The sequence below is a fragment of the Argentina anserina genome, chromosome 2, assembly GCF_933775445.1.
Source record: "Argentina anserina chromosome 2, drPotAnse1.1, whole genome shotgun sequence".
Taxonomy (NCBI): Eukaryota; Viridiplantae; Streptophyta; class Magnoliopsida; order Rosales; family Rosaceae; genus Argentina; species Argentina anserina.
Window position 1 is genome coordinate 25,489,136 of NC_065873.1, and position 18,291 is coordinate 25,507,426.

The 18,291-nt window shown below is 43.9% G+C and overlaps 2 protein-coding genes across 4 annotated transcripts; one reads left to right on the forward strand and one right to left on the reverse strand.

The window, feature by feature from the left end:
- Positions 1-2,300: 2,300 nt before the first annotated feature.
- LOC126782291 (serine/threonine-protein kinase EDR1) lies at positions 2,301-8,150 on the forward strand. 3 transcript variants are annotated; one of them, XM_050507511.1, is made up of 14 exons: positions 2,303-3,004; positions 3,458-3,898; positions 4,109-4,218; positions 4,522-5,057; positions 5,172-5,546; positions 5,626-5,666; positions 6,043-6,111; positions 6,230-6,330; positions 6,521-6,599; positions 6,695-6,793; positions 6,934-7,002; positions 7,141-7,190; positions 7,272-7,448; positions 7,577-8,150. In XM_050507511.1, the coding sequence occupies exons 1-14, from the start codon at positions 2,561-2,563 to the stop codon at positions 7,677-7,679; spliced, it is 2,694 nt and encodes an 897-aa protein (XP_050363468.1). In that variant the 5' UTR covers positions 2,303-2,560; the 3' UTR covers positions 7,680-8,150. The 3 variants fall into 3 exon arrangements, with proteins under 3 accessions (XP_050363469.1, XP_050363468.1, XP_050363467.1); XM_050507510.1 differs by having other exon boundaries at positions 4,522-5,546; XM_050507512.1 differs by lacking the exon at positions 7,577-8,150 and having other exon boundaries at positions 2,301-3,004; positions 4,522-5,546; positions 7,256-7,409.
- A 5,799-nt stretch (positions 8,151-13,949) lies between these two features.
- Positions 13,950-17,648, reverse strand: LOC126784251 (uncharacterized). The gene has a single exon (XM_050509730.1). It carries the CDS (start codon positions 17,646-17,648, stop codon positions 13,950-13,952), a length of 3,699 nt encoding a protein of 1,232 aa, XP_050365687.1.
- Positions 17,649-18,291: the final 643 nt, after the last annotated feature.

An 18,291-nucleotide genomic window follows, 5' to 3' on the forward strand; every position in this document is an offset into this window, starting at 1 on the left:
TTAAATTGAATTGTTTTTATCCAATTTTGCGCCACATGTCATGCACATGAGAGGTAATGTTGTCATTTTATATTTATGTTTTTCTTAAAAATAAATAAAAATATTCTTTAAAATGAGGATTATTTTGTTAATCAAATTATTTATTTACATCTTTTTTTTCTACCTACTTAACCCTACTTTGAATTATATATTCAATATACTCACCCATTCAGATATAGTGTGTTGTGTATAAATATATTTTTATATGTACACATTGTTAGAAGATGAACAAACGAGAATAATAACGACGTAATAGAACATAACGTAACCGGTTATTGATTGATAATGAGACCAATATATAGGCATTACATAACCACAATCCCTAGGATTCAGAGTCTTAATCTATTACAAAGATGCGAATCTATCTCTAACAGGAAACCTAATAAGGCTAAGACACACACAATGGTAGAATAATAATTCTCTCGGAACACACATTTATTTTTAATTTTCAATGTATTTATTTATTTATATTTTTTCTAATATCTTTTAACATACCATATCACATAAAATAATAAATATATAAATCAATAACATGTTTAAAAAAAAACAAACATTGTAGCAAGTGTTCATCTTAAGTAATTTTATTAATTTATTTCATTATTCAGTATGAATAAATATATAATGACAATATTACCCCTTAACATGCATGACATGTGACGCACAATTGGATAGAAACAGTTAAATTTAACGGATGAGGTGCAAATTGGCAATTTTTACCAAATTTAGGAGGTAAATTGACTCAAATACAAGTTCGGGGTGTAAATCGGCAATTTTTATCAAGTTTAGGTGTTAAATTGACTCAAATACAAATTCGAGGTGTAAATTGACAATTTCAGCCAAATTTGAGGTGCAAATCGGCATTTATGCCAATTTTAAAAGACGTATGGAGGAGGAATCTATGGTGAAAGTCAATTTTAAACTTTTAAGTTGTTTTTCTATAATTTACAAAAAGGGGGAAATATAGTGTCTATCATAAATTACTTATGATAAATTATTTATCATTTATGAGCATGGGATACATAGGAAATTAGGTAGTGGTCCACTACAACAGGAGTAAAGTCTTATGATGCACCCTGCTTCCCATTTCCCTACATTGTGTATGAATTTCAACATCAGGGTTTGACTATGTCATTGCTCCATAATCCATGTGGTGACTTTGGGACATACCATGGATCACAATCATCGCACAGCGACGTATTTACGAATATTAGCATTCTACTTGTGTCCTCTTTCTATCCGTCTTACTCTACTAATGGTTATTAATTAGGGATTAAAAATGAACAAGGATAAGATGGGTGACTAGGTTCAAAGGAGAAGTTAATCGTGTATACTGCCACTAGTAACTAAGAAGTCACCAAGTGACTCATATTTTATCATTTATGAAGTACAGTTTATCTGATCATTTATAAATTAGCATGTGTTATTGTTATCTAACATTGAATCTTACCGTATAAGAGTTGCGTCATTCATTTTTTTATATTTTGAATCTAATCATATATGTATTATCGTTTTTTTCGTATTTATTACATATTTCACCAACATGTATAAGTACTATTGTCATCGAACATTTAATCTCATCATAAAAAAGTTGTGTGATTATCAATTTTATTATGAATCACATCACTATATGCATTGTCCATCTTTAAATTTCATAGGTCATTGTCATTGAACATTGAATCAAAAGTTAAAGAATGACCAAATCCTCAATGCATTACAATCGCATCGCATACACCTTCTTCATTTTCATGACTTTTCATTGTAATTTTAGGTAGAACATTCATAATTAAGAATCAAAAGCTTGACGAATCAACTCTTTGATTTACTCATGTCACACCTCATCTTCACTAAAACGCTCAAAACTTCAATTACGTGCTACCATTGACAAACTAACTTTCCGATTGTCGACTTTCAAAATCTCCCTGCCATCTCATCGTATCCACATACCATAACTACAACATCAACACACTAAACCCCATCCAAAATCTTCCTGTCCCTATAAATCACACTAAAAAAACCCATTCAAAATGAAGCATCGAGCCTCCTCTAGTTCGCCTAGGCAACAAGCTAGCCCCCAACCACTCGATCATCCCCATCACATCACCCACAGCGGTCCACGATCCAAAAGTGTCCAGGAGCCCACGGGAAGAGAGTGAGGAGGAGCACAGCAGAGTAGAGGGTAGTGGGAGAGAGGAGAGAGTCCTTGACTTGTAGGGGCATTAGTTTAATGGCTTAAATCACAGGGGGTGGTTTTATACCGAGAGAGAAACAGAGTTCGGGTTGGAGGGAATGGGCAAACGGAAAGAGAGAAGAGTTTAATTTAACCCAAGTCCTCTGTTCTCTCTCTCTCTCTCTCTAAAGTGGTGTGGGAGTAGCTTGACGAAGAAGGGTGCGCAGGTTAAGCGAATCTGCTTTGTTTCTTGTGGGCACCGCTTAAGCGCTCAAGTTTAATCACACACAAAATATTCACACCAAGTTTTTCAGTTTTTTTTTTTTCAATTTTCTAAAAGATTGATGATCTTCGATGTCGAAGATGAAGCACCTGCTAAGAAAGCTCCACATCGGCGGTGGTCTCAACGAGCACCAGCGCCTGCCGGAGACCGCCGCCGCCGCCTCGGCGCCGAGTCCTGTAGCGAATCTCAACCGGACCGCGTCGTCTCCGGCGTCTTCTTCGTCGGGGTCCGCGACAATGGGGAGAATCGCTGCGGCGGTGGAGTCGATGAGTGATCGGGCGTCTGGCGATGGAGGTGGCAGCGGAGGAGGAGGAGGAGGGGTGGATTTCAATTTCTTGGAGGAGGAGTTTCAGGTACAGTTGGCCCTGGCTATTAGCGCCTCCGATCCAGATTCCCGCGACGACCCCGAGACAGCTCAGATCAACGCCGCCAAGCGGATTAGCCTCGGCTGCGCCGCCACGTCGTCCCGAGCCGACGCTCAAGCTCCTTTTCAGATGCTTTCGCTTCGCTACTGGGTACGCTCTTCTCCGATGAATCCAATTTTTCAGGGTTCGTGTATTTGATGCATTTCACGACTTCATATTTGACAATTGGAGTGGATTAGGTTTTGATCATCAACTTTCTTTACTATTTATTTGTATTTCGTAGGCTTAGTTAACAATGGTGTTAGGATTCTGTCGCAATGGAGTTGCATACCTGAATTGTGGATATAGGTTCTATTTTTAGCTATGAATATACTGATTCAAACATTTAGGTGTGTGCATGGTGTTAATTTCGGCATCTATGTTGTTAGAAAGTCGAAAATGAGTCTTGTGGATAGAAGATAATTGCATTGCAGACCAGTACAACCGAGGAGGTTCATTAATCGTGGAAGGTTTAGAGTGTGTTTGTGATGTCTCCTGTTATTTAGTGTTTTGTTAATTATGTGGCAGAAGGGCTGTTGATTTCATTTATGTGTTATGATGCAGAGCCATAATGTAGTCGACTATAATGAAAAAGTGGTGGATGGATTTTACGATGTGTATGGAATTACCTCAGATTCGTTTAGACAAGGGAAGATGCCGTTGTTGGAGGAATTTAAAGCCGTGTCGGTTTCAGATAATGTCGACTACGATGTCATAGTAGTTAACCGGTCGGTTGATGCTGAACTGCAGCAGCTTGAGAATCGAGCATATACTGCATCTCTAGAGTCGGGAATTTCTCAGCATGGTCTACTTTTAAGTGGCTTGATTCAGAAGATTGCTGATATTGTTGTTGATAGAATGGGTGGCCCAGTTGGAGATGCGGATGAAATTCTAAGAAGGTGGAAGGTAAGGAGGCATGAGTTACGGAGTTCGATGAACACTATCATTCTTCCCCTCGGACTAATTGATGTTGGACTTTCACGCCACAGGGCCCTGCTCTTTAAGGTTGTGGCAGTTTCTAAACTTAACTATATGCCGTGCAATTTATGTAGCATGTTGACTGCGTTTTGTCAAATCAAAATCTGATTACAGTCTCATTGTGTTCCATTAGCTAATATGGTCATTGCCATGTGCTCTAGAAGAATTTTATGAAGGATTTTTAAGCCATTGCAAGAAGTTTTTCTGTAGTTAATATTTTCTTACCTCTGATTTTAGGTACTAGCTGATAAGATAAATCTTCCATGTATGCTGGTCAAAGGAAGCTACTACACTGGTACTGATGATGGAGCTGTGAACTTGATTAAAATTGATGGTGGAATTGGAAGGTAATGTTTAACTCTAAATATCTCTTTTATGCAAAATTTTCTAGTATGTTTGGATTCTGTAGTTTTCTGGTATACTTTGTATTCTCTGCATTATTGTTCACATTAACTCCGAATCTCCTATGTAGTTAGAAGCTATTAAGATTTACTATCTATCATGTTAAAGGATATTAGAATCGAAGGTGCTTGCACTTTGTTTCTGCCTTGCTTGTACGATTCCATTTACATTTCCATTAGATTAAGGTGATTGTTGCATGCTTTAAGATTTTCTGTACAAGGTGTGAACGTGTTTGCCATACTATGCAGTGAATACATCATTGATCTGATGGGTGCTCCTGGAACACTAATTCCTGCTGAGGTACCTACTAGTCAGCTCCCAAATTCTTTTTTTGCTATAAGGAGCTTTCAAGATCCCACAGAAATGCCCACAGAGATTCCCAAAGATATGTATTTACTACAAGCTGAGGGAACTGGAACATTGGCAGCTCCACCCGGTCTCAAAAGAGCAGCCACATTTGGCAGCTCCAGATCAGAAGAAGCATCATATGCAGGTGGTCACACGAAGGATGACCAAAGAAGCGTCACAGAAGAAAATCAAATTGAGATTTTGAAAAGTGACCTTGAGGTTCCTCCTAAAAGTAAATCATGTGAAAGTTCATCAGGGGCATCTGGGAAAGCTACATCTGCACAGAAAAGGAAAGTGAAAAATGTATCCAAGTATGTAATCAGTGCCGCAAAGAATCCAGAATTTGCACAGAAATTACATGCTGTCTTGTTGGAGAGTGGTGCTTCACCTCCTCCCGACTTATTTTCAGATATGAATCCTCAATATCTAAATGAAGGTAAATTGCTTGGACAAATAAATGCAAATGGGGAGCTTGTAGGTGATGGGGTTCATGATTACCTGGTTAAACTATTATCAAGCAGTGACCAATCTTCTGCCGTGGATGTTACAGAGCAACGAAATCAGTGGCAGACCAATTCTATTCCCTCTGATAATGTTGATGAGAGCTTTGTGATGGTTTCTGGCAGAAATAGTGAAAGAACTCAGATCGGTGCTATTGATCCAGATCATGCTCTTGGTAATCCCCCAAGGATGAATTTAGAAGCTTTTTATCAGGAGAAAATTAATGATCTATCTATGATCTCTGGAACAACTTCTGCTAATACTCAATTTGGCAAAGAATCTGTTGCTCAATCAACAGAAACTGCAAATAGCAGGCTGTGTGCTGCTTGGGATAGTCACGTTGATAGGTACCCACCACTGGGAGAAGTTGCTGAGTGGGAAATACTATGGGAGGATCTTCAGATTGGAGAGCGCATTGGAATTGGTAAGAACCCCCGTGCAATTGTGCATAAATCTCAGAATCGTTCTAAGAAATGGGCTCACATGAATTTCTTGTTGTATAGGTTCATACGGTGAGGTTTATCATGCGGATTGGAATGGCACTGTAAGTATTCTTTCTAATGCTCTTTTTAAATCTTATTCCTTGTTACTGGTTACACGAGGTACATTAACGGGGCAATATTATGTTAACTCTTTGATCACAACACAAATGCTCAAAATTTGCAACACTCTTTTTTTCCGAATATTAACAATAATAGTAATAGTAATAGCAATAATTATAATAATAATATCCAAAGAAAAGAAATTTTTATAGTGGTAGTAATGCCGAACTTTTTTATTCATAGTTTGCTTGCTAGTTTTCTTTTTGAACAAGAACTGGTGTTGGCATTACCACATGGGCTCGGTTTTTTTTTAGCATATGGCAATTGTTCTTTTATTTGATACTTGTTTATGGTTCTGTGTTGACTTTTGAATTACAGGAAGTAGCTGTGAAGAAATTTTTGGATCAAGATTTTTCGGGCGATGCATTGGTTCAGTTTAGATGTGAAGTAAGCAACAGCCCTAAAATAAAAGCAGCAAACCTTGACATTTTCTATATCATATTGATTTATATGAATCTAAGATAGAAGTCAATTTCATGTCAGTGTTTCCTACTTGTTTCTGCAGGTCGAGATCATGTTAAGACTTAGACATCCAAATGTTGTCCTTTTCATGGGTGCTGTTACACGCCCACCCCATTTCTCCATCTTGACAGAGTTTCTTCCCAGGTTGTTTTTTAATTTTGATATATATATATATATATATATATTTATTTAAACTAAAAGGAAAATACTATTGACATGTAAGATAATTCTAACTTATTTTTTTTTACTATGAGCATGAGAATCGTTGCCGAGTCCCTTCAATACTTGAATTGTCTATTCTCTTGTCTTTACGCTTAAATATCTACTGGTGCAGGGGCAGTTTATACAGATTACTGCATCGCCCGAATTCTCAACTTGATGAAAGGAGGCGAATGCGAATGGCTCATGATGTGGTAAATACCTTCATTTGTTTATCTATTTGTCATTAGTTTTCATTATTCTGGTCTGGTTATGATTTCTTAAGCAAATCCCCCTATATGTATGGCAGGCCAAGGGAATGAATTACCTCCACACCAGCAATCCTACTGTTGTGCATCGAGACCTGAAGTCTCCAAATCTTCTTGTTGATAAGAATTGGAATGTGAAGGTCAATGTCAAAACAAATGCTTACATTCTCAAGTTTTTTCAGTTTCTATGCTTTCTTCTTTCAATCTAGATAGAATTAAATATCTACCTACAGCACAATAGTTCACCTCACTCCTAAATATCTTGTTTCTTTCACTGCAGGTTTGTGATTTTGGGTTGTCACGTACGAAGCACCACACTTATCTTTCCTCAAAGTCCACTGCTGGAACGGTAATAATTGTTAAAAGTGAACATTAAACAATATCCATATTCTAACCCCCCACATGTAGGCATAACCATTTTGATGGTCTCTCTGGTTATAGATGCATTTTTGTTTTATATGCTGATTGTGTACTGTTGGGAGTGCAGCCGGAATGGATGGCACCAGAAGTTCTAAGGAATGAACGAGCTAATGAGAAGTAAGTTGCTTGAAGATGGTTTAGCTGGACATTTTATAATCTTCAACCCTCATAATTACAATCAGCTTTGCTTGTTTGCAGGTGTGATGTGTACAGTTTTGGTGTGATACTATGGGAATTGACTACTTGCAGTATCCCATGGAAAGGATTGAACCCAATGCAGGTTGTTGGAGCTGTTGGATTCCAAAATAGGCGTCTTGAAATTCCTGATGATGTTGACCCAATGGTTGCTGAGATAATACGTGATTGTTGGCATACGTAAGTTATACAAAATATATATACAAATAATGGGGTTGGGAAAGACTGGATCTCTGGCCAACTTATAAGTCATGGACATCAAAAACCGTGTGAAGTCTAATTACCTGTTTTGCATTTTTTTTTTGCAGAGAGCCAAATCTACGGCCTTCTTTCTCGCAGCTCATGGTCCGACTCAAGCGTCTTCAACAGCTTGTTGGAAGAACAAACTCTGCAAATCAAGTGACTCAATAACCCAAAAAAAAAAAATTACTTGTGAAAATAATTGAAATTGTTCCTTGTCTCGAAGAGCCAGGGCAGTAGGAGTTTTTTTCTCTTCGATGCAATGGTAAAAGAGAATGCTGGATTGGGGAAGTGTTGGCTCAGTCGAAGTGGGGGCTCAGCACAGCGAAGAAGAAGATCAGTCTTTATTGAACAGAGTGGATATCCTCCTAATTGAAACTGCATAAGGGCAGTGGAGGGTGTGCCATTGAAGACCAGTCTTCTTCGGTAGTGTTAGTAAGGTCTGTATCTGCCAAATTGTAAGAAATTTCCTGAAAAAAAAAAGTAGGAGGAAACCAACTTAAAAGAAAGTAAGAAAGAAATTAATAATTCTTAATTGTATTACTGTAGAGATCCTATCTCTGCATGTTATTGTCAAAAGAGCAAGTACATTCGGAAAAAGAGAAAAAAAAATAGAAGTATATATGTGCACTGTTATTGTTCCGGTTCAAGGTGTTGGGAATCATCAATCGATGTATGAAGTATTACTTTGATTCAGAAGTAACAGATTTGTCAAATAGACTAGACACGCCTATACTCTAAATTGTTGGAAATCATCAAATGGTTTATCAATGTATGAAGCATATCGATTCGATCTATAAATAGACCGATTGTAATGAAACATACTAGCACGATCTAAAGTTAAAAGATATATCAAAGAGACTAGTTATTCGATGTGGCAAACTAGTTTGATTGATAAATAGAGTATTAGCCACCACAAATAGTCGAGTTGTTAAGAGTTTCCGGTACAATTTAATTTTAGTTTGATGTTGAATTTTACTTATTAGTTTTGTCGATATCTATTTTGAAATTGTGACATTCTATTATGGGAGAATTTAACAAACATTATTTCAATATTTGTCATTTTAACTTTTAGTATTTCACATTTGAAAATTATTACATTGGTACCTCAAGTTTCTATTTTACCCTAATTTTAGTTCATTATGTCAATTAACACAGTTAGTGGCTTCATCTCCCACCAATTTTTAGGGGCATTTTGTCACTTCATTTCCCTCTAATTTCATTTTTCATTTTCCTCCAATTTCTATTTCTATTTAAAAAGTTGATTAATTCATATCATTTAATTATAAAATTAATAAGCATCCTTCATTTATAACAACTATTACAAATAAGCTAAAATTCACAATTATAAAATAAACTAGCATATACTTTGTTGATGCTGTGATTATACTTGATTCAGTACGCCGTGCTTCCCGCGTACGTAGTACGCCGTACTCCTGGTCACTTCTCTGTCACAGGCAACACACGTCGTTAGAGCAGAGACCACGGCGGCGTGGTCTTCGACTCTCCGACGCTCAAGTCAGGGTAATGATAATTTGTGCAGAGTGATGGTAGGAAGTTCAGTGTACTTACCTTGTAAGGTCAAGAGTTTGACCTTTTATTGTTGAGTTGAAGTGGATCGTTTACTTGCCATTCGATGTGGGACGACGTCCGATTAAGGTGCTCTCTGGAGCCTTCTTTGAGATGCGCGTGAGGGCACGTCCGTAGTCGGTTTGGGCCGTGGGGAGGCCCGTTGTGTAGTTAGCGCGGCTGACTTGCTGTTAGTGTTGTAGGATTGTGCTATACGTTAGCTTTAATGCGCTGGTAGTTGTGCTGATTATGGCGGGCATAAGCCTATGCCAACAAGTCCCCCCAAGTTCCCAGTCTAGGGAGGTAATTTCTTGACTGGGGAGTTAATAATTGAGCGTCTTGCCATGATCAGCAATGGGTCTTGCGGACCCTCTCGTAGTCCCCCCACTCCCCGGTTAAGGAATGCCGAGTTTTTGTTTAGTATGTTTGATCGCTTCTCTCTGTTGGGGACTTCTTATATCGCTACTTTTGAGCATAGTGCGTCTTTCATGGCGTAGTAAGTTCTTACGCGTAGGACGTCTTATCGCTGTCTTTGAGCGTAGTGCGTCCGTCATAGCGTAGTAAGTTCTTACGCGTAGGATGTCTTACCGCTGTCTTTGAGCGTAGTGCGTCCGTCATAGCGTAGTAAGTTCTTACGCGTAGGACGTCTTACCGCTGTCTTTGAGCGTAGTGCGTCCGTCATAGCGTAGTAAGTTCTTACGCGTGGGACGTCTTATCGCTGTCTTTGAGCGTAGTGCGTCCGTCATAGCGTAGTAAGTTCTTACGCGTGGGACGTCTTATCGCTGTCTTTGAGCGTAGTGCGTCCGTCATAGCGTAGTAAGTTCTTACGCGTGGGACGTCTTATCGCTGTCTTTGAGCGTAGTGCGTCCGTCATAGCGTAGTAAGTTCTTACGCGTGGGACGTCTTATCGCTGTCTTTGAGCGTAGTGCGTCCGTCATAGCGTAGTAAGTTCTTACGCGTGGGACGTCTTATCGCTGTCTTTGAGCGTGGTGTGTGTAGGTTGGGATCAGCGCCATTCTTGCTGTGGGGGGCACGTGTCATACATGCATTGGGTGGATGTTTCGTGAACGTTTTGAATTCGTGGGGTGACGTTATCCGAGAAGACAGTTATTGCGTGTAATTAAGGCGTGTGTAACCGAAACGTTGCCTCGGTAACTCAGGCCACGTGGCGAGATCTGGAGCGATGCCTCTTGGGTCGACGACTAGGATGCGAGTAACGGTTTCCTGAATCTGACGGTTAAGGATCGCTGCTGAAGGATCAACGGGCAGGATGTGAGGTGGAGTTTACTACAAAAGGGTGAAAGGGACAGAATGGCTGTCATTATCGACAGACCCAAGTTTTCGAAATCCAAATTCTCTCATTCCCTCTCTTTTGCTCTTGTCTGTTTCCTTTCCTTCCAAGCGTAAACTCATCGGGATTTTGGCGTGAATCGGCTTTTTGAGGTATGTTTTCTGGTCGGATCCTTCTTTATTCGGTTTGTGGCTTGTTGTTTGTTGGTAGATTTGTGTTCGTAGGGTAAATCGGTGGCCTTGGGTTTTGGGTCTTTCCGGCAGATATGTGGGTTTTGGGTCCCTTTGATCTTTAGATGATTATTTTCCGGCAAGGTGGGGTGTTTATATGGGCGGTGCGGATGGGTTTTCGCCGTTAACTGGGCTTGGTGTTTTTCATGTTCTTCGTGTTCTTCGTGTTCTTCATATTCTTCAAACTTGTTCTTGCGAGGTTCGTAGGATAGATCTGACTTTACTTTTTGACTTCTAGTTTTAGGTTGTTCGCCTTTGACTTCGGTGTTGCTTGCTGCGGCGTAATGTCTAGGATAATTATACTAACTGATAGCGATTCCGCGTCTGCAGAAGGAAGTTGGTCCGCGTCGTCATCCGCTTGGTCGTGGACAAGTGAATTAGAGACCAACTACTTGGACTTGGTGCGGCGTAGTGGTGGAAACGATTTGCATCGCGAAGATCGTTCTACTGTCTTTGCTAGGGTGTTAGCGAACTGGGATACGAGTGAGTCGTCAAGCACCATGGAGTCGCAACGTGAAGAGACTGGAGAAAGTGAAGGAGTATCTGAGCGGATTATAAGTGCTTCGGGGACTAGCACTTCAGGCCCAACGCTGAGCCCAGCGCCTGTAAGGCGCTGGTTAGATGGTGGTGTGCAGAGGTCGGAAGTGGAGGAGGCATATGGAGCCGACTCTGCCGCAGTGAGTGGTTATGTCGAGGAATTTAAGTTACCTGGGACTATCCTCGCCCGTGCGATTCGGCGTGATGAATTTGGTTCAATGTTGCCAAACGGGCATGCGTTGGTGAGCCCCTCCGTATTACGACTTGGGGTGGAGTTGCCGTTAGACCCTCGTCTGCAATGTCTTGTGGCGGAGTTCGGCTTGGCCTTTGGCCAGGTGAGTTATAACATGTGGCGGGTTCTTCTCGGTCTCTGTTCATTATTCTACCTGTCGGGGTGTTCGGCTCCTACTGCGGCGGAGGTTCTCCATTTCTTCAAAGTGGATTACAACCAGCGTAATGGTAATGGGGGGACCGCGCGGTTTGTGAGGCGGGATGAGCGCAGTGAGTACCAGGTTTTAGAGAACTGGCCCACCTCGGAGGCGAACTGGAGAAAAAACAGCTTCGTGGTGGAGGACGGGTGGGAGTATGGGCGCATTAACGGGGTGGAGTACATCCCAAGAAAACGTATTCCCTCGCGGTTCCGGGCTATTAACTGTAGGTTTCAATGCTTTACTAACTTTTGTTACTACAGAATGATTGTTTGCTGATGCCACCTTCGCTCTGTTTTTGTTTATGTAGCTGGAAGGAGATTGGTTTTGTCCGAGCGAGAGGTTGAACGGGTGAATCGTGTAACTTATCTTTGGAGGTGTCAAGGTGAAGACTTGGTTCACGATTTAAAGGTATTGACGAACCCGTACCTCCTGTTCGAGCAAGGATTACTCCGCCGTCATCGTAAGTAGAAGTGCTCTGTTTTTTTTTTTTTTTTTTTTTTTTTTTTTTTGTGGCGTATTAATCTGTTGTTATATGTGCAGCTACTACACTCTCGGTGAACAGGAATTTCGAAAAGTCAGAGCGCGTCTGCTACGCCCGGTTTCTGCAGCAGGAAGATCCTGACGTTACGCCGGATACTGAAGGGCTAGCTATCACGATGTTGCGACGCGTCATGTCTAAGAAGGCGGCAGCCTCTACAAAGAAAGTAAACGTCGCAGCGCAGCGAGTCGAGGATTCGTCCGCGGTTGTGGACCTGTCCATTCCCCTGCACGCGAACCTGCCGAATGAGCAGGGATTACCACGCCGCAGTGATGCGGAAGGAGTTGGCCGTATCGATGCCGATCCGCATCTGGCTGATCCGGCGGTGTCGCTTGAGACTGGTAGGAAGAAGAAGCCGCAGAAGGCGAGCGCGTCTTCGAAAAGAGCAAAGTCATCTGCTGCCCCCGAGGATGTGGAGGATGCGGCAGTGGAGGCTCCGCCTCCTAAAAGACAGAGGACTACGCAGCTGGCGCCACTCACCTTCACGGAGTCTCGGGTTTTCGAGGATCTGTCCGCCTTGGACCGCAGTCCTCTGAGTCAGCTAGGAGCTCCGGAACTGGAGAAGCTGGTGTTGTTAAGCCAGCGCGCCGGGCTCGGGGGTTTGAGGCGACCTGAAGGATCTGGTCTGGACCTGCGGAGTCCCCTCGGTCTTGCTGCCACGAGGGCAGCGAAGATGGTTTTTAATTTGCTTGATGCGGAGCGGGATGCTCTGGAGGCACAGCGCCACCTCGCCGAAGTGGTTGAACGAGACAGCACCCGTGAGACAAGGGTGTTGCTGCTGGAAAATGACTTGGCCAATGCTAGGGCCAAGTTGGAAAATGCGGCGAACCTCCAGGAGGACCTTCGGCAGGAGGTTGCCCGTCGAGAGGTAGCGGAGTCACTTGCCCGAGAAACGGCGGCGGAGAGGGATGCGGCGCAGTCTGCCCTTGCGGATGCAGAGGAGCTTGTTAGGAGGATGAGCGAGGAGGCAGAAGCTGAGAAGGCCCGCGTAGCAGAGGAGGCTGCGTCTAGCGCCGTGACTGCCTTCAAATCATCTATGGAGATGACTAAGTACTTGGAAGGGTACTATGTCACGGCTGTGGGTGACATGATAGCGCAGTTCCAGGAGCTGGAGATGCTGGATCCTGCGGACTACGAGGTCCGTCTGTCGGAGAAGGGTTTGGAACCGCCGCCCATGCCACATGAAGTGACTCCGCCCTTTTCGCAGCCTACTTCTACTGCGGAGGCTGAAGGTGGTAAGGAAATTTCTAACTCTTCTTCGTCTGGTTTTTCTTGTGATAATGACAGGTCTGATTCTAATCCGGAGACTCCCTCTCCTACTCCTCCTTCTCAGAGCATCAGGATGCACAACCGCCGCAAGGCGAATCGGGGGAAGCGGCGGGGCTAGAAGCTGCGAGTACCGACGATGCGGTCTGAGCAATGCTGGCGTACTAAGTTGCGGGGGAGGAGTAGGATAGGGTGATAAGATCGTTGTAATGCGTCCCCTGTCGCTGTAGTCTTTATGTTTCTGTAATTTTTGTAACGGCCTTTGTGCCGAACTTGCTATCTTTTGATGAATAGAAGTTCTTTTGAGCCGTGTTTTTTTTTTATATTATTGCCGTAGTAATATTGTGATTGTTGTTTTGTGCTTTTGGCTGTATGCTTAATTCTATCTTCGTTGTGCGCACAATGAAATTGTCTGTCGAAGGAATTTAATTGCCATAGTACGCTAGCGTAGTAAGGATCAATGGTTTGAAAAATTCCTCATTTCATTGATAGCCTGGCCGTAGCCATTTTGTACAAAGATAGCTAAAGCAGCGCGCCAAAAGCACTCAAACAGTTGGTCCTTGTGCTACGGATGGACTCTTACTTGTAATAGTACTTGAGTTGTTCCATGTTCCAAGGATGGGCTAATTTTTCTCCGTACTTGTCTTCTAGGCAGTACGTGTTTGGGGCTATGATTTGGACGACTTTATATGGTCCATCCCATTTCGGGCGTAGTCCAGTGACCTTTGTTTGGATCCTCTTTAGAACCCAGTCGCCTACTTGTAGTGTCCTGCTTTTGACCCTCGAGTTATAGAAGCGTGCCACGCGCTGTTTGTTCTGGATGTTATGGCGATGCGCTGTGATGCGTTTCTCTTCCAAGAGATCTTTATCAAGGTGTATACTGTCCGAATTGGTTTCGGGGTCAAATAGTGAAACCCGTTGTGTTGGCTGAATTACTTCGATGGGTAGAACTGCTTCCGTGCCATACATTAAGCAAAAAGGAGTTTCGCCTGTGGCTTCTGTTGGTGTGGTACGGATTGCCCATACTACCTCGTCAAGTTTTTCTGGCCAAAGTCCTTTAGCTTCACCCAGCTTTTTCCGAAGAAGGCTTTTAATCAATTTGTTGGCGGCTTCTACTTGCCCATTGGTTTTTGGATGTGCTACGGATGCGAATTTGAGCTTAGTTCCTCTTGCCTTGCACCAGGTGATGAGGTACTCGTTGTTGAACTGCGTGCCGTTATCTGTGATGATAGACTCCGGCGTACCGTGGCGGTAGAAGATGTTGCGTTGCAGGAAGTTTTGAACCTTCTCGGTTGTTATGGCCGTCAGGGGCGCAGCTTCAATCCATTTGGAATGATAATCGATACATACAATGACCCATTTGAATTGACATTTCCCGACGGGTAATGGGCCAATCAGATCCATTCCCCAAAGGCAGTTGATCCACGGGCTGACTATGTAGGATAGTGGTTCGGAGGGTAGGCGTGGTATGGGTCCATGGATTTGACATTTGTGGCAAGACCTGGCGAGCTCCTGTGCATCGGAGGCTAATGTGGGCCAATAATATCCTGTGCGGAGTGTTTTTGCGGCCAATGCGCGGCTGCCGTAATGGTTGCCACAATCACCGCTGTGGATTTCGTTCAAGATCTGCTTGCCTTCTTTGGTTGTGACGCACTTGAGGTCAGCATTCAGCAGACCTTGGCGATAGAGTGTGTTGTTCCGCAGGTAATATCTTACCGCCCGTCTCCTTAGTTGTTTTGCCATGGTCTCGTCCTCTGGTAGTTTGCCGTTGCACTTGAATGCTACTATCTCATCCATCCATGAGGCTTGGTCGCGCTCTATCTGGCATATCTGTTGCAAGGTCTGGTGAATGGAGGGATGGTGGAGAATTTCGACCCTGGTATCCTTGTGGCATTGGTGGGGTTGCGCCGTGGCGAGTCGTGCTAAGGAGTCCGCTCTTGCGTTGTTGGCCCTCGGTATTTGATTGATGTGGTAGAATTCGAACCGCTTTAATAATGTTGTGGCATACGCCAGGTAGGCTGCTAGTTGCTCATCCTTAGCAGTGAAGGACCCGGTGATTTGATTGACTACGAGCTGAGAATCACTGAACACATTAATGCTAGTGGCGCCCGTGCTTAGGGCTAATTGTAGTCCTGCAATCAGTGCTTCGTACTCCGCTACATTGTTGGAGGCAGCAAAGTTGAATTTTAAAGCATACTCGAGTTCGAGTCCCCCCGGTCCGCTCAAGATGATCCCCGCTCCGCTAGATTTTGCGCAGCTAGAGCCATCTACGTGCAAATTCCATGGTGAAATACTGACGGGGTTGATGACATTATCTGGTTCCACTTCCGCCGTATCTCGGGGAATCATTTCTGCTATGAAATCGGCTACAGCCTGTCCTTTTATGGCGGGTCGTGGCCTGTATTCGATGTCGAATTCTGTCAGCTCGATAGCCCATTTGCTGAGTCGCCCGGAGTGTTCTGGATTCTGTAGTACTTGTTTGAGAGGTTGATTTGTGAGTACGTGGATGCTGTGGGCTTGGAAATAGTGGCGCAGTCGTCTGGCTGCTACGATGAGCGCGAGGGCTAATTGCTCCAATGTTGGGTATCTTGTCTCTGGGCCGTTCATAGCTCGTCCTGCGTAAAAAACTGGTAGCTCTTTAGTTCCATCACGGCGAACTAAGGCACTGCTGACCGCAGTTGTGGATACTGCGAGGTAAAGGTACAGGGGTTCACCCGGCTGCGGGGTTGACAGTAATGGTACTGCGGCGATGTAATCTTTTAATCCCTGAAAGGCCACTTGGCAGTCTGGTGTCCATTCGATCAGTTTACTCTTAGAACGTCTCAACAATCTGAAGAACGGCTCACACTTGTCAGTCAGTCTTGATATGAATCTAGATAATGCCACGAGCCTGCCTTGGAGGGCTTCTACATCCTTCTTGAGTGTTGGCTGCGCCATATCTAGGATGGCCTGTATCTTTTCGGGATTCGCCTCTATGCCGCGTTGACTGACGATGTAGCCCAGGAACTTGCTTGTTGTTACGCCGAAAAAACATTTCTCCGGGTTTAATCTCATCTTGTACTTTTTGAGCACATTGAAGATGGTTCGGAGGTTGGTTACATGGTCTTCTGCTTTTATGCTTTTGGCCAGCATGTCATCGACGTACACCTCGATTTCCCGACCGATGTGTTGGTCAAACATTTGTGTGACGCACCGCACATACGTAGCACCCGCATTTTTTAATCCGAAGGGCATTACGTTGTAGCAGTACATGCCCCTATCAGTGACGAAGGTCGTAGCTTCTTGATCCGCCGGGTTCATGCGTATCTGATTGTACCCGGAGTAGGCGTCCATCATACTGAGCAACTCGTGACCTGCCGTGGCATCGATGAGCTGGTCAATTCTGGGTAGGGGGAAACTGTCTTTTGGGCATGCTTTGTTTACGTTCTTGTAATCCACACACATACGCCATTTACCGTTGGCTTTGCGTACCATAACACAGTTTGAGATCCACTCAGGGTACTGTACTTCCCGGACGAACTTCATGCCTCTTAATTTGTCAACTTCCTGGCGTATTGCCGTGCTTTTTTCGTCGTCGAAGCTTCGGCGCTTTTGCTTAATTGGGTGTGCGGAAGGTTTGATGTGCAATTCATGCATGATGATGTTGGGCGAGATGCCAGGCATGTCTTCATAAGACCATGCGAAGACTTCCATGTTGTCGCCCAAGAAACTTGTTAAATCTCTCTCAACAGTGGGATTGAGAGTTGCCCCGATTTTGATCCTGCGCTCCGGATGACTTGCGAATGGCGTAATGCTTTTCAATGAGGATTCGGGGTTTGCCGGGATTTTTGTCTCGTATGGCGTAGCCTTCTGCTTGCTCTTTCCCTTCGACGTTTCGTCATCTCGTGCGTCGACAACTTTGTCAGTTAAGTTTACTGTGGCGTGTACTGCCAGGATTTCGTGTCGGTTGCGCGTTTGTCGAATTGCACGTGTCTGGCAATCTTTTGCCACGGACTGTGAACCCCGGACCTGTCCTGTTCCGTGCGGAGTTGGGAATTTTATGATCATCATGTGTCCTGCGATAAAGGTTCTCATCCGGTTAAGTGTAGGTCGGCCGATGATCCCGTTGTATGAGCTGTAGGCATCGACTATGATGAATTCAGCTTCGACGCAAACTGTGCATGGTGCAGTCCCAATACACACCGTCATATAATCCGAACCTAGGGGTTGGGTTATGTCACCAGAGAAGCTGACTAGCGGTTCGTGGTCTTGTACCAATTTCTTGCCGCTACGCTCCATTTTTTCGTAGCAGCCCTTAAATAGGACGTTGACTGCAGATCCCGTGTCGATCATCATCTTCCCTACATCCCATTGTCCGCCCAGGATTGCGTCTATGAGGAAAGCGTCGTCATTGGGTAAGGAGATGCCAATTTCCTCGTCCTCAGTGAAGGTGATCGGTTTCCATCCTTCTCTGTCGTTTAACGTTTCCTCCTGTGATGGCATACACCTGTCTTGGGTGATTATTGCGGTCGAGGCGCTTTTTTGCTCGGTTGGACAAGTTGGTCTTCGGGGCTCCTCCCTCTATAACGTTGATGCGGCGTAGGGTCTCGACTGCGGCAACCACATTCTGTTGTACCCTCTGTTGCGCCGGGCGAATTCCCGTGTCGCCATTGGTTCTTAATATGCGGAGGGTGCGGCAATCGTTCGTGTTATGACTTCCATTTTCGTGGAATCTGCACCATTTACCAGTTTCCGCTTCGGTTTGGGGGCGTAGCGGTCTTGCTGGTTTCCTCAACGTGTCCTGATGTGCGTGAAAAAAGTCCTCCAGGGTCTCTTCCCTAGGCAGTGTGTGGTCACTACGGCGTCCCATCGCGTTAACTTGGCGGGGGTCTCTGTTGTCGCGACGTTCCTGGTCAAGTCTTCTGTTCCTGTCCCGGCCCCT

Excerpts from the sequence above, each read along its gene's own strand:
- LOC126782291 (XM_050507510.1), top strand. The coding sequence starts at position 2,561 with ATGTCGAAGATGAAGCACCTGCTAAGAAAGCTCCACATCGGCGGTGGT. Across the intron at positions 6,112-6,229 it reads TGGTTCAGTTTAGATGTGAA|GTCGAGATCATGTTAAGACT; the intron begins GTAAGCAACAGC and ends TTGTTTCTGCAG. Across the intron at positions 7,449-7,576 it reads ATACGTGATTGTTGGCATAC|AGAGCCAAATCTACGGCCTT; the intron begins GTAAGTTATACA and ends TTTTTTTTGCAG.
- LOC126784251 (XM_050509730.1), bottom strand. The coding sequence starts at position 17,648 with ATGGAGCGTAGCGGCAAGAAATTGGTACAAGACCACGAACCGCTAGTC.